Below are 11,855 nucleotides of genomic sequence, written 5' to 3'. Positions count from 1 at the left end.
ATGTATGTATATAAAGTGTGCTATATACATATGTGTGCGTATGTGTGTGTGTGTGCATGTATGAATATATATTATACTGCTGCCTCACTTACAGACCAAAGAGTCATTTCTTAAAAACAAACACATTATAATTCAAATTTTTTTATTTTATTCGTTAGAGTTCAGTAATTCCTATTCATTTAAAATCGGTCAGTTCGTCTCAAAATGTAACAAAATGACTATATAACATTATTACAAAAATTTCCGGTTAAAAACTCTGGTTTCCTTTTGCAATGTCATAAGACTTAACGAAGGTCTTCTCCGGAAAGAAGCGACTATAAAAGCAAGAGGCCGACTTCCATCGGCAAACACTCACTCACAAGTGGCCACGGTGAACACTCACGAGCAACAATGAAGTTCCTGGTCAGTATATCAGTATAATTTCCAGTTTCTACGATATTATCGTAAATTTAAGAAGGCAATTTACATCATACTCACTCTTTTTATAGGACATGTTCGATAATTCGTGTTTCATTCATTATCTAAAACTTAGTTACCAACAACTTTGAGGAGTGCTTATTGAATAAGAACATTTCCATATTCTGCTTGCTGTCAATGCGTATCTTGGCATTTTTTTCATCACAAATTATTTGCTTGCTATATCTCTGCTAAGTTTGCTACTGAAGTACTGCAAGATAAAAGATCCAAATAATACTTAGCCTTTAAAAAAGACAGTTGCCCTAAGAGCTATTGTATTTTTGTTATATGTTATTCAGGAAATGATTAGTGTCTGTTTCCTGTATGCGTTAAGACTGTTAACATTATGAGCATAATAAATTCATTCTATATACTTTGAAACGTATTTGAGCAAAATCTAATACTTAACGCAGAAACTAAAATACCTTCACTTTATCCATGAAGATAATAAAAGGAATAGGAGTTCTTTTTACTGTATTTTAAAATTACTTTCCTCACATTATTAGACCATTATACTGCCATTATTTAGGCTTTTTTTTGTTAAAGAAATTCTCAGGATACTTTTTAAAAATTCCAGGCTATTGTGCTCCTGGCAGCTTCTGCTTGCGCTGCTGCAATTGAAAAGCGAGATGCAGAGCCAGACCACCGTTATGTCTACCCCTATGGGTATCGCAACTACTACCCCTACTACCCAGTAGCCTATGGTCACAAGCACTACCATCACAAGAGATCTGCTGAGCCAGAGCCAGAGGCTTCCCCCTCCAAAGAATACTACCCTGTCTACCATCCTCATCCTAACTACCATGGAAAGAGGTCTGCCGATCCTTATGCCTATGCTGAACCTTACCCTTATCCTTACCCTTACGCAGAACCTTCCAATAACTATGGCTACTATGGCTATCCTCGGCCATACCACTACTATTAGAAAGGTTAAGGAGAACTTGACTGCTGGTTTCAACAGAGCACAAATGTGGATTTGCTCTTGTTGCTGATTCAGGAGTGTTTCATGTAAAGACAAACGATTGAATAAATATTGCATAATATATCTAGTTTTGATTTTTATCATTTATTGTATATAGGAATATTAATACAAAAATCCTGAAATTTAACCACATTTATCAATTAACACCAATTTCATATGACGCTTTTAAATAAATTCAGGTATGATAAAACAGCCCACATTCATTTTAGCTTGCTGTAAAAGAAACTACTGTGCCGGCTTTGTATGTCCATCCGTCCATCGACAGTTAATTCTGTCCGCCCTCAGATTTATAAAAACTACTGATGCTAGAGGGCTGCAAATTGGTATTTTGATCAGCCACCCTCTAATAATCAAACATACCAAATTGCAACCCTCTACCCTCTGTAGTTTGTATTTGATTTAAGGTTAAAATTAATCATGGATTGTGCATCTGGCAGCACTTTCCAGAGGCATGGGACGCAACCTCATTCTACCATATCTAGTGTATGGAGCAATTGAAACACTACCGGTCTTGCTGATGGTGTTATACAGCAGTATACAGAAAAATCGATTGGTTCAAAGAGACTTTGGCGCATTTTTTACTTGTTTCTATTATGTATGAGAGTTATTGCCCCATATTTTTTTTCTTTTTTATTCGTTATCAATGAGTATATTTTCTCTTCTGTCCAACAGACTTTTTGATATTACACATAAGGAAAAAGTTTTAGGCTTTTAATTTTCTAGTTGGGCTTGTTCTGTTGGATGCTTACCATGTTGCAATGCCGTTTTGACATTGAAGATTTAGTAGATCAGGGTAAGCCTCCCTACTGTAAATTTTATTAATAAAATATCCCTTCGTCACCACGATACCTTTCAAGATAATGTGCCCTTACCTCATTGCTACTTCATTTTAGAAATGTTTACACCAATCTTATCATGTGTCAACTATCAATGAATAATATAATGCGACTTAGTTTGTTTCAGGTATATAAGTGGTTGATCAGGTATTATGCATTTATAAAGATTATGATACTGATACATATTTCATTCTGTCGCTGAAAATATTCCTAGTTTCAAGTTCATTTGTAAGAACTTAATCACTTACTCTTTTCCTTTCATCCTTTACTTTCATGTTTGTGGTTCCCGTGATTCATTCCGTGAGATTTGCATAAAAAAATAAAGAGGTTATCGGGAGAATAACCCTGTATTATCATAGAAATAGAGTGGAGGTATTGCAGAAAAATGTCTTCCTCACGATTTTGATTGCGATTAACAATAGAAGCGATCAACTGACACCAAAATTAATATTAATGAAAAATTAGAACTGTTTGGTAACTACCATATCTACAACTTTTTCTGTAGCTTTACATAGGTCTGTTGCTATATTCTCAACATAATGGAGCTCTATATTTTGAAGGTTATACTTTACATTATCACTAAATAATTATACACCCCCCCCCCCCCTCTCACTTATTGTCAGGCCGTAACGTAATTTTAAAGTAAAATCTCATTGTTTTGCCTTTTTGCACTGATGGCTTTTATTTTTCTATTGTTTGCAATTTTGTAAAACTAAGTTAAGTTAGGTATTTTGCTATTTGTTTTACGTTAGTATACATTTTGGTTAAATGTACTGTTAATTTGCTTTGGTTGAAAAAAAGCTTAAGTTTTGTGGCGCCATCTATTGAGTGCAGTTTGAAGTGCGGCCTTCCTCAGTGTTTTTGCTTCCTTGCAAAATTTGTAACTGTTTATTTTTCTTTATGGTGACTGGGAGTGTGGTAAGGAGAGGTGACTTGTGACTCTCCCAAAGTATTCTAGAGGCTAGTTCAAGGCCGTTGAGGACTCTGGAGCTGGTGATCTGTCTGCTGTTGTGGATTATACATATATAACGTCCTATTCTGAAGATTTCTCGCTTGTTCTCTTGAGAACAACATCTGCTGTCATTGAGCTGCTGCTTAATGTGAAAGGCAGTTATGCACGTGAAGCTACATGTAGGAGTACGACGTGCAACTGTGATTTAAGTGGCCTACTGTCTTAAATCTTGGCGTTGGCAGTTGTGTGTGGTTCTGGGCTCGAGAGCCTTTTTCGTCTTTCATGGATGTATCCACTGTATCAGCACCAGAGTGGCCTTGTTGGAGCAAGTAGGGTGTCTTCTCTCAGGTAAGAGGAACATCCCCTGTATCTTTGGCGAGCTGTAAACTAGTGTGAATATCCACCAACGGTTTTGAAGTGCAGTTCTTCTGATGGGAGTGACGTTCTGTGACTGCATTTTTTGAGCGATATATGGACTCTTCTGTATTAGTACTGGTCTGTGTCATAGGACCAATCTGTGTGTATTTTTTAGATACACCTTAAAGAGTGTATATTATATGGTCTAAAGTGTTTGATAGTATATTAAGGTTTAGATTGTTATGTCTTAGGTAGGATTATTGTTTCTTTTTGTATGTCCTTCCACTTCTTTCCTTTCTATTTAGTAATAGGTTAGCGTGGTGGGTAAATTTATTTGGGTCCCTTATTAAGATTAAGATTTGGTTTCTTCTCTATGAGTAGGGTTTAGCTTTAGTTATAGGTGACTCTCTGAGTTATTTGATGGCCTTTTGTGTTTTGTCTATTTATTACTTTTTGTGAGCCATCAGTGTATGTATATTTATTGAGTAATAAATATTGTGAAAATTTTTGCCTGTGTCTTTCTGATTTTCCTCGCTCATACTGATTTGTTTTTGTCACTGGATTTAAGATTAAAATAAAGAACCAGTTACGACTTCCTCCTAAAGGGAGTCCGTAACAAATTTGGCGACCGTGACAGGATCCAGGACAAACTCAGTCGGTGGTGCGAGTGGTCAGACTGTGCTCTGGGTGAGATTTTTCAGTATTTATTTTTCTTGTGCCTCATCACCTTCCTTTTCCTTTTCACTATGGCTGATGTAGAGTTTAACCCTGCTGAATATTTAGCTTCTGAGGATTGTGTTAGGTATTTGAGTGCTTTGACTAAAGAAAATTTGAAAGCTTGTGCTAGGTGGTTAGGCATTTCTTTAACAAATAGGGAATTGAAAAAGGATGTGTATAAGTTGGTAAAGAATAGGCTGTGTGAACTTAAACAAACTGCTGATGAATTAATTAGTGAAAGCATGAGTGAGTCTGATGTAGAAGGGCTCCGGGATTGAGTCTTTTTCAGGATCTGCCCCACTGTGGAGTGATTTTTGAAGGGTACGGCAGTCTGCCTGATGGTAAAAGTCAGACTGAGCGAGTTCCTCGTACTGATAATGTTGGTCCAGCTGTTCCTACTCGTTCGGTTAAAGTGGAAAATGAGCCACTAGTAAAGGATTTCCAGAGCATGTTGGAGCTAAAGAAGTTAGAGTTCGAGGAGTTGGAGAGAATCAGAGCACATGAGAGAGCAATGCTTGGTATGGAGTTGGAGTTGGCCAAGCTCCAGCAAGGTAGGAAGTGTGTGAGTACCCCCATCCGTGAAGATACCGGGGAAAAGTTTAGTTTTGGGGATGCTCTAAAACTTGTACCTTGTTTTACTGAGGAGAACGTGCCTGAATTCTTTAAGGCCTTTGAAAGGGTTGCTTCCAGGTTGTCTTGGCCTAGGGAGGTCTGGACAGTGTTGATTCAATGTCGCTTGCTGGGCAAGGCTCAGAAGGTTTATAATGCCATAGAGGAGCAAGTATCTCGGGATTATGAGAAAGTGAAAGCTTTGATATTAAAAGCTTATGATTTGGTTCCTGAGGCCTACAGGCAGAGGTTTAGGAATTTTAACAAAACCCCGAACATGACTTTTGTGGAATTTGCCCGTGTAAAGCAGGAGCATTTTGATGACTGGCTCAAGAGTCGCCAAGTAACTACTTTGGCGGCCTTGAAGGAATTGATATTGATTGAAGATTTTAAGAAATCGTGTGCTAAAGATTTAAGAGTGCATTTAGAAGACTTGAAAGTGACCTCTTTTCCCACAATTGCTCAGTTGAGTGATGAATATATATTGACCCATAAAGTTGGTACTGAGAACTTCAGGGGTAATTTCCCTGTGGTCAAGGGTGACGGGGAGAGTAGAAAGAGAATGTTCTTTAACCAAAATAATTCTAATTTTCAGGCTAACTCTAAAGCAAATTCTAATTTTCAGTTCAAAAATCAACAACAATAAGTAATCCGGTGGTAATTTTGTGAATAGGAATTTTGCAAAAACTGATAATGCTCATCCTAGTCGTACTATAACTAGTAGTGTGGGAAGTAGTAGAACCGGTTACTGGTGTAACAAGACAGGACATACCCAGGCTAGGTGTTTTGCTCGTCAGAATTATTTACAGAGGCAGGCTACTTCTCCCATTGCTTTGGTGAATCAAGTTAAGGCTTCTCAACATTCTGTAGAGAATGAAGAAAATGGTAAAGGTAATAAAGAGAAAGATTCCCCCATATGACTGTCATTTAATAAGTATATTTGGCCAGGTAAGCTGAGATTTGAGGAAGTTATAAATGTCAAATTTTTGAGGGACACAGGTGCTGCTCGATCTTTATTGTTGAGAAGTAGGTTACCTCTTGATGTGAAGATCGCTAACTATGTTATTTTAAGTGGTTTTCCTGACACTGTTGTGTCTGCTCCTGTGGTTGAAGGAGAAATTGACATATTGGGTGTTGTAAAGAATATTAATCTGACCATTGTTGATAAACTACCTATTCCTGGGATAGATGGTATCCTAGGAAATGACTTATGTAATGTGGAGGGACAAGAATTGTTCCCCATTTTAACCGTAAATAAATTACCAATTGCTGTAACTACTCGCTCCCAGAGAAAAGGGCGTAACCTCTTGATGGACGGAGAGGATTTACATTTAGATCCTGTACAAGTAGATGTAGCAGTAGGAAGGCTCGAGTCTGTAGGAAGTAGTGATAGTAGTAGGGTAGTTAGAGCATGGAATAGGGCTAATTTTATAAGAGCTCAGCATGATGAATTTGATGTGGGAAATAACTGAGGGGGATGATGTTTCTAAGCCATGTTTTGTATCAGAGAGAGGATTATTGTATAGATTAAGTCGTTCTGCTCTTATGGAATCTTCTGAGTACCATAAGCAGATTTTAGTACCTAAACAATTCAGAGACGAATTGCTGCAGTTAGCTCATGAGGATCCTTTCTCGGGACACTTTGGGGTAACAAAAACTTTTAAGAGATTAACCAAGCTATTTTGGTGGCCTAATATGAGAAGGTGTATTAAGCTGTTCTTGCGAACTTGTGAGACGTGCCAGGTCATGGGTAAACCCAATCAGGTATTGCGAAAGGCTCCGTTAAAACCCATCCCTGTAATTGGTGAACCATTTGCAGAGATTGTCATTGATGTTGTTGGTCCTTTACCTAGAACACAATCGGGATATATGTATTTATTAACTGTGATGGATAGGGCTTCTCGGTTCCCAGAGGCTTTCCCTCTTAGGAAAGTTACGTCAAAAGCTGTCTGGGAGAAGTTAGTAGAATATTTTTGTCGTTATGGGTTACCTTGTACCATTCAATCAGATCGCGGTACTAATTTTACTTCCAAGTACTTTCAGGACAGGTGTGCTGAACTGGCCATTCAGCACATCACCAGTGTCCCATATCATCCCGAAAGTCAAGGGGTTGTGGAAAGGTTCCACCAAACCTTAAAAAGTATAATTGGTAAGTACTGTTACGAAAGGGAGAGTAGTTGGGATAAGGAACTACCTTATGCATTATTTGCATTAAGAACTCACCCAAATGAATCTACTGGTGTTTCTCCTTTCAGATTGGTGTATGGTCATGAGGTTCGAGGTCTTTTGGAAGTGTTATTTGAAGTGTTGATTGGGGGACGAAAACAAATTCCAAATTTAAATATATTTTTATCTAATTTGAAAAATAAATTGAGTGGTGCCTGGAAGTTTGCCCAGGATAATTTGCAAGCTTCCCAGGCTTGTATGAAAGCATTCTATGATCGCAAGGCAGTAAGTCGTTCTTTCGAATCTGGAGATCTGGTTCTGGTTTTAGATATGGACTCTGATAGTTTTCTGAAACCCAGATTTAAAGGTCCATGGAAGGTAATAAGAAAGGTGTCTGATGTTAATTATGAATTAGATTCTCCAGGTTCTACTAGAAAGAGTAGAATTTTTCACATTAACCCTCTTACGCCGGAGCCCTAAAAATCAAAACGTCTCCCGTATGCCGGGCCTGGTTTGGAGTGAGCGAGGAAGTGGAAAAAATAATTTTTTCAAAAAAATTACAGCGCGCGTACTTTTTGAAGATTAAGAGTTCATTTTTGGCTCCTTTTTTTGTCATTGCCTGAAGTTTAGAATGCAACCATCAGAAATGAAAAATAATATCATTATCATATGTAAATAATGCGATATATGGTAGCGAAAAAAAAAATTCATACATAATTGTATTCAAATCACGCTGTGCAGAAAACGGTCAAAGCTAACCAGTTACTTTTTTTGCGTTGTATTGTACACTAAATTGCAATCATTTTGATATATAATACATTGTAAAACAATAAAAGCAACACCAGAAAAATGTTATCACAAAATGATGTACGAATTCGTAACGTGCGGACGCAAAAAAATATTTTTTTCAAAAATTCACCGTAATTCTAAATAATGTTCTAGAGACTTCCAATTTGTTTCAAAATTAAGACAAATGATTGAATATCACGATACTGTAAGAGTTTTAGATTAGAATTGCAGATTTCGACCATTTCGGACGAGTTAAATTTGACCGAATGTCGAAATTTTAATATATATGTTTTTTCATATGCACATATTTCGAAGATGGAAAAAGCTACAACCTTCAATTATTTTTATTGTATTCTTCATGAATTTGCGCACATTTTGATATATGAAACTCTATAAAAAGGCTAATATGAAAAGGAGCAAATATTAGGATAATGCCATTGTACGTATTTCGGAGACTTGCAGCCGCGAATCGGCGCGGGAGTGAAGGTAAATATATTTTTCAAAAATTCACCATAAATCACAATATTGTTTTAGAGACTTCAAATTTGTTTCAAAATGAAGAAAAATGACGGAATATTACTAGGCCGTAAGATTTTTAGCTTACAATTGCGTTTTTCAACTATTTCGGTAGTCAAATTTGACCGAACGTGGTTTTTTTTCTATTTATCGTGATTTATATGCAAATATTTCAAAAAAAGAGAAAAGCTACAACCTTCAATCATTTTTAGTTGTATTCTACATGAAATTGCGCACATTTTCATATATAAAACTTTATGTAACAGCTAATTTTAAATGGTGCAAACATTTCGACAATCGCACAAAAAAATTCTGATTTTTTCGGAAGAGTTACCGCGCGAACGTAATTTTTTTTTTCATAAATTCACCATAAATCGAAATATTGTGCTAGAGACTTCCAAGTCGTTGCAAAATGAAGGTAAATGATTGAATATTACTAGAATATAAGAGTTTTAGCTTACAATTGCGTTTTTCGACCATTTCGGTAGAGTCAAAGCTGACCGAAAGTTGAAATTTTTGCACTTAACGTTATTTATATGAAAATATTTCAAAACTGATATAAGCTACAACCATGGGTTGTTTTTTTTTTTGTATTGTGCATGAAATTGCGCACATTTCCATATATAAAACTTTATGTAACGGCAAATTTAAAAGGGTGCAAACATTAGGACAATCGCACGAAAAAAATTTATCGGAAGAGTTATCGCACGAACGTAAGGAAAAAGTTTTTTCATAAATTCACCATAAATCGAAATATTGTGCTAGAGACGTCCAATTTGTTGCAAAATGAAGGCAAATGATTGAATATTACTATAATATAAGAATTTTAGCTTTACAATTGCGTTTCTCGACCATTTCTGTAGAGTCAAAGTTGACCGAAGGTTGTAATTTTTGCACTTATCGTTATTTATATGAAAATATTTCAAAATTGATAAAAGCTACAATCATGAGTATTTTTTAGTTGTATTATGCATGAAATTGCGCACATTTTAATATATAATACTTCATGTAAAGGATAATTTAAAATGGTGCAATAATTATGTCAAAGTGACGAAATAATTTCCGAGATGTGTCACTGATACTTTTTAGTGCGATAAGAAAGAAATTCGCGCTTGCGCGCCTGCGTAGCGATTGTAAACAAAACAACGCCTTGATCCGTGAACTCCCAGCATCCCCCAAGGCGCGTGATACAAAAGTTTTTGGCTGGTAGGCCTATAAGTATTTTTCCGCGAATTTTTTAAAAAAACTTTTTTGAGCCGACGTATGATACGTCCAAATCGGCATACGGGAGACATTTGACTCTGACGTTTAATACGTCCAATCGGCGTAAGAGGGTTAATAGATTAAAGAAATATGAAGGTAGAAATCCAGATCCATTAAATATTGTTTATGAAATACCATGTCCTCTAGCTACTGTATTTAATAATAATGTTGATAACCATGTATCTGTAGAGAATTTATCTGTAGAGAATTTAAGAACGAATGTTGAAATTTTTAATAAGGCTAATGTTTTGTTGGAGCATCTGGATGAAGTCCAGAAGAAAGACATGTTATGTTTGATAAAGTCTTTTCCAGAAGTGTTTAGAGAGACTCCAGGGCTTACTTCATGGCTTGAACATGATACTGAGGTAGGTGACGCTCGTCCAGTAAAGCAGGCTCCTTACCGCCTGAACCCAGAAAAAGCCAAAGTAGTTGAGAAGGAGGTACAGTATATGCTGGACCATGATCTTATTCAACCCAGCTTCAAAGTCCGTGGAGTTCTCCTATAGTTCTGGTAAAGAAACCTGACGGTAATTATAGAAGTGTGTTGACTACCGTAGAGTTAATCAGGTAACCAAGAGTGACAGTTTCCCTCTTCCCGGATTGAAGATTTAATAGACCGGATAGGGAATGCAAAGTTTGTAACTAAATTAGACTTATTGAAGGGTTACTGGCAGGTGCCATTGTCTCACAGGGCCCGTGAGATTTCGGCATTTGTCACCCCAAATGGGTTGTATGAATGTAAGGTGATGCCTTTTGGTTTAAAAAACTGCAGCTTGTACATTCCAGCGCCTTATGATAGGGTTGATATGCGGGCTGGAGGGTACCGAAATATATATTGACGACTTGGTGGTATACAGTCAGGACTGGAAAACCCATGTTGAAAGGTTAAGAAAACTGTTTCAGGTTTTACGAAAGGCTGGTTTGGTTGTAAATATCAATAAGTGTGAGTTTGGTAAGGCTGTAGTGACCTATCTTGGTCATGAGGTTGGTTTGGGGAAGGTTGCTCCTAAACATGCTAATATTGAGGTTATAGCCAACCTTCCTCAACCGTGTAATGTCCGTGGTGTCCGCAAAATTCTTGGTATGTTAGGGTATTATAGGAGGTTCCTGAAGAATTTTGCTGACATCGCCCAGCCTTTAACTAATCTATTGAAAAAGAACACTAAGTTTTTGTGGAGTAAAGAGTGTGAAAAAGCTTTTTCTAATTTGAAATCTGTATTAGTCTCTGAACCAATTCTTAGCTCTCCCAATTTTAATAAACCTTTTATTTTGGCAGTGGATGCCAGTGACGTGGGCATTGGAGGAGTTCTGTTTCAGAGAGATGATGAGGGGGAAATGCACCCTGTATCTTATTTCAGTAAAAAGTTACTCCCGGCTGAAAGAAAATACTCGACCATAGAGAAGGAAGCTTTGGAGTCTGGTGAAGAGCGTATCCCATTTTTCTATTTATTTATCCAGTTCTTTCCAGGTTGAAGTGTTGACGGACCATAACCCGCTGGTGTTCATAAATAAGATGAAGGGAGCGAATCAAAGGATTCTGCGATGGGCACTTCTCCTTCAGGAATATAACCTGGTCTTCCAACATATAAAAGGAGTGGACAACAAGATCCCCGATGCACTTTCCAGGATGTGAAGTGTTGGCTGTTATGCCGTTCCTGATTTTCTAATTTTCTTTTGAGATGGTGTCTAGGCTATTAATGTATGCTAAGGTTTGTTTTTGCTTATTTTATGTGCAATCCCGGAGTTCCCTGTTTTTTTTGGGGGGGGGGGCCAGTTAGATTAAGTAGTCCTAGTGTGAGTGTTTATGCTTGTCATGTTTACTTTACCTTATATTTTCTTCTTAAGGTTAAAAAAAAAAAAAATTAATTTTCCTGTTTAGTCAAATTTATTTTTTTTTGTTGAGGGAGGAAGGTGTCAGGCCGTAACGTAATTTTAAAATAAAATCTCATTGTTTTGCCTTTTTGCACTGATGGCTTTTATTTTTCTATTGTTTGCAATTTTGTAAAACTAAGTTAGTTTTAGGTATTTTGCTATTTGTTTTTACGTTAGTAATACATTTTGGTTAAATGTACTGTTAATTTGCTTTGGTTGAAAAAAGCTTAAGTTTTGTGGCGCCATCTATTGAGTGCAGTTTGAAGTGCGGCCTTCCTCAGTGTTTTTTGCTTCCTTGCAAAAATTTGTAACTGTTTATTTTTCTTTATGGTGACTGGGA

General features: G+C 36.8%; 1 protein-coding gene across 1 annotated transcript; it reads left to right on the top strand.

The window, feature by feature from the left end:
* The first annotated feature begins 360 nt into the window (after positions 1-360).
* On the top strand, positions 361-1,480 carry LOC135217860 (uncharacterized histidine-rich protein DDB_G0274557-like). Its single transcript, XM_064253873.1, has 2 exons — positions 361-402; positions 1,034-1,480. The coding sequence occupies exons 1-2, from the start codon at positions 391-393 to the stop codon at positions 1,379-1,381; spliced, it is 360 nt and encodes a 119-aa protein (XP_064109943.1). The 5' UTR covers positions 361-390; the 3' UTR covers positions 1,382-1,480.
* Positions 1,481-11,855: the final 10,375 nt, after the last annotated feature.

Source organism: Macrobrachium nipponense, chromosome 9 (assembly GCF_015104395.2).
Source record: "Macrobrachium nipponense isolate FS-2020 chromosome 9, ASM1510439v2, whole genome shotgun sequence".
NCBI classification, from domain to species: domain Eukaryota; kingdom Metazoa; phylum Arthropoda; class Malacostraca; order Decapoda; family Palaemonidae; genus Macrobrachium; species Macrobrachium nipponense.
The sequence above is the reverse complement of the archived record's forward strand: the minus strand, read 5'-3'. Positions and strand labels throughout refer to the sequence as shown.